This window comes from Cyprinodon variegatus, unplaced genomic scaffold (assembly GCF_000732505.1).
Source record: "Cyprinodon variegatus isolate N-32 unplaced genomic scaffold, C_variegatus-1.0 Scaffold386, whole genome shotgun sequence".
Taxonomy (NCBI): domain Eukaryota; kingdom Metazoa; phylum Chordata; class Actinopteri; order Cyprinodontiformes; family Cyprinodontidae; genus Cyprinodon; species Cyprinodon variegatus.
In genome coordinates this window covers 578457-582182 of record NW_015150839.1, presented here as the reverse complement: position 1 = coordinate 582182, position 3726 = coordinate 578457, and the positions used below count along the sequence as shown (strand labels likewise).

Sequence of the window (3726 nt, the reverse complement as noted above, 5' to 3'; positions counted from 1 at the left end):
GGTAAAGCAAGCAGACAAGCAACTCAACCCTATTTCTGATGTTTTGAATTGAAGAATCTTCCTGGATGGGAAGAGAAACGTCTTTAAACTCGGAAACAAAGTCCAGTGGATTGTCTTTTTAAACTTTTTTGGAACCGGACGTGCAAAAAAAAGTGTCTATGTAAGATGATTTAATTTATTTTGTAGCATTTATTTTATGACACCTTAAGGAGGAAAATCAGTGTGAGGTTTTGGCCTCTGGTTGGTCCATCTGGAAAAATAAAGTAGGGCCCTATAATTTCCGCGATCACGGAATCGCGGACGGAATCACGGAATTGGCAACGCGGAATCTAGTGTAAACGTGGAATTTCTACATTTGAAATGAAATTCTGTTTTTGTGTGGGAGAAGAATGTAGGTCAGGGGGGAAATGCACATCGGGGGACGCAAATCTGGGCGACACAACCCCTCCCGCTCCGTCATTTCCGCTCACCCTCCCCCATCAAAACATTGAAAAAATGGCGAAGCGGCTCTCCACAGCTCCGCTTTCGGCAAAAAAGTTGAGAAACACGACGCTAAGCCCTGAGTACAGAGTCGAGCAGTTCCCTCTTGACTTTTACGTGTCAGGTGAACTATTGTTTTGCAAGTTTTGTCAACATTCCAGTGATTGGAAGCGCAAAAATACATACATTAAAAGGAAAAAAATGAATTTTCAAAAATTAAAACAGAAAAAACGGAATTTGGGAAAAAATAAAACGGATTTTATAGGGCCCTACTAAAGCCCTTTTTTGACAGTGGGTTATATTTTCAGCAAATGGTATATTTTAGTCTGTGCACTACCAATCTAGTCGTGGATGATTAATTTATTAGTTGACTTCTATCCAAGCAATTGTTTTAGACCGAACTGTAACACAAGTCTCAGTTTAAACAGAAAGAAAACTTAATCAGTGAATTAGATAGATGGAGAAGCAATGAACATGATCTGAAGGCATTGCTGCTCAGCACAAAAAAACACTCATATTAACTAAAAATATTATTATCTCTAAATTAAACACATGATGATCTTCGGCTTAAGATTCCTTGTCATCCAGGTCATAGTCGTCCAAAAAAAATTAAAAACAATCCACTGGACTTTGTTTCCAAGTTTGAAGACATTTCTCTTTCCATCAAGGAAGCTTTTTTAATTCAGAATGTCAGAAATAGCGTTGAGTTCCAGGTTTTAAACAGTAGCCCAAGAAAGGCTTGTTTTGGCTAAGAAAACATGTAATATGTAATAATTTTATATTTAAAGTACATTTCAGAAGTTTGAATTCTGAATATGACCGGACTTTTCCTCTAATAATGATTATATATATATATATATATATATATATATATATATATATATATTATATTATATAATTTGATTATTTTGTATTTAAGGCCTATTTATTCATAAAATTAAAAAGAAAAATAAGAATAAAATGGTAGTGGGATCTGTGTTTTGCTCACATTAGAACCTCTTTAGAAGTTTTCATTTAAAGCACTTTTTTTTATTCTTTCTCACAGAGGAAGTCACTGTGTAAATAAACAATGTCCTTAGCATAGCTTAGGCCTTACTGTGTAGCGTTGCTTTAATCACTCCCTGCAGGCCACACATCATCAATAAAACAGAAGGCTTTAGGTGAGCTTGGAATGTTTTAACACTCTCCGATGCACCATCAGCTCCTCCATTGTGGTCGGTGCTAAAAAGGGCTCCTGGTCGGAATGTGGTGACATGTTGAATGGCTAAAAAGCATTTCCAAGACGGATCGTCCAGTTGGTATTAACAATTTCTAAAGGTGACAGGTGTAGGTTTACATTGTGTAGAAGGGGATGCCTCTAAATTTAAACCACAGGGAGAGTTTTCCATTTTGGTTTCATTGACACCATCAAGAATATTTGTCTTTGCATATTTCTGGTGTTTTAGCATTGATGCTCCCCCTATAAGAGTAGGTGACAGGGTGTCCCTCCATTAAATCTGATTCTCTTTCCAAGGCAAATACTTTTTGTTTGGGAGTCTGAGTTGGGTTCTTTTCTACATCCTCACCAAAGATTAATATTTAAATCTTTAAAACAAGCTGAAACTTTGGGATTACTTAGAATGTATAGTATTGAGTTAATAAGAGCAAAAAGTTGTCTTGTGTAATTCAGACCCAGTATTAGTATCAGATCACTCTAAATTCCTGCCTATCTAATGCCTGCAACCATGTAGACATTTGAAATCTTTCCCCCCTTTTCAGTTGTGCATTAAAAAAATAGTGAAAATGTTTTTGTATTTGCCGTTCGGTTGGTTTGTCCTTAGCTTAAAGTCTCAGTTTAAAATGGAAAGCATCTGTTCATGTGGAAAAGCTGTGCTGCTGCCATCAACACCTTTGTTTAATGATGTTGGAGATCGTTTTTCAGTGTAGTCCTGTTTCTCTGACTGAGAATGTGCTCCCTTCATCCTCTGATATTGGAGCTGGCTGTGTGTTTCCTGGACTGGGCAGCCTTTTACAGTTACCTTTTGTATCTCTGCTTATGTCTCTTTGAAACCCAGTCGGCCTCAGCAGATGGCCGCTCACACTGAGCCTGGTTCTAATGGAGGTTTCATCCTGTTCAAAGGGAGGTTTTCCTCTCCACTGTCACTATAAGCATACTTAGTGGGAGGGATTGCGTCCGAGTCTATTGGTCGATGCAATCAACTGTCTTTTTTTTGTTTTGGATAGAAAACTTTGAATCAATTTGACAGGGTGTTCTGGTGAACTGTAAAGTAACTTGAGATGACATGTGTTGTGAATTGGTGTGAGAAATAAACTGAATTGAATTGGATAAACTAAAAAATATATCTGTAGCAAATAGCATTCATCTAAACTGACTGTGACCGGGCTGCATCAGTTTACCATATTATCATTTACCATAGCTTTTAACAATCGCTCCTTTATTGACTCCAAGTCTTTACATCGAGCCAGAGAAACCCGACTAGAGCTGCATCTCATTGGTGTAGGTCATCATGAAGCAATCGGGGCCGCTGTTTAAAACAGCTAAACAGCACAGCAGTTCAAATGAAAACATCAGTTCACCAGCAGACAGTCCTGGCAAAATGTCTCCTCTCTGCTTGCGGAGAGGAGGTCTATGGTGTGGTTGAAAACAAGGCCCCATATTAGTATTTTGGGGAGGTATTGTCTTGCTTGTGTGGCACTCGCATCCTTAAGCCTTCAGCGTCTCGGTGTGAATCCCACTCAGCCTTGATAGACTGGGTTAATAAACCTCCCAGCAGCCGTTGCACACACACATACTCAAAAGTTAAGTCTCCTGACACACACAGCTGCTTGTTATTTCATGCCCCATAAGGATACTGTGACCACAGATATTGTAATACGCATATCCAATTAGTAAAGCATTGCACCACGGCTGATCTGTAGCCCAGATCCTCAGGGATTCTAAACGTGCACTGCCCATCTTATGTTGGTCGTATCATACATTGACCTTTAAATCTAAATAGTTTGTCCTCTACCCGGGGGTCTGAAATAAGAGTACCATGAGAAAAATTAACCATGATGCTTAATGCCAGGGTTTAGGGGCGCTGGCTGCCATTTATTTTATTAAATGGGAAATTTACAAAATTATCCGGAAATTTTACAAGTTAAACGAAAAAAAATATACAATTTGACAACTTGCCCATTGGGGATAACGAGTATCTACTTGTGCCGGGCGTCCGTGTCTACTTGTGCCGGGCGTCCGTGTCTACT

The 3726-nt window shown here is 38.8% G+C and overlaps 1 protein-coding gene across 1 annotated transcript in view; it reads left to right on the top strand.

Annotated features, from left to right (window-relative positions):
- Positions 1–495: 495 nt before the first annotated feature.
- gbf1 (golgi brefeldin A resistant guanine nucleotide exchange factor 1) overlaps positions 496–3726 on the top strand; it is an 83936-nt gene continuing 80705 nt past the window's right edge. Inside the window, exon 1 of the mRNA XM_015387147.1 lies at positions 496–604. Within this exon, the coding sequence (XP_015242633.1) occupies positions 496–604 (109 nt within the window). The remainder of the gene's footprint in view (positions 605–3726) is intronic.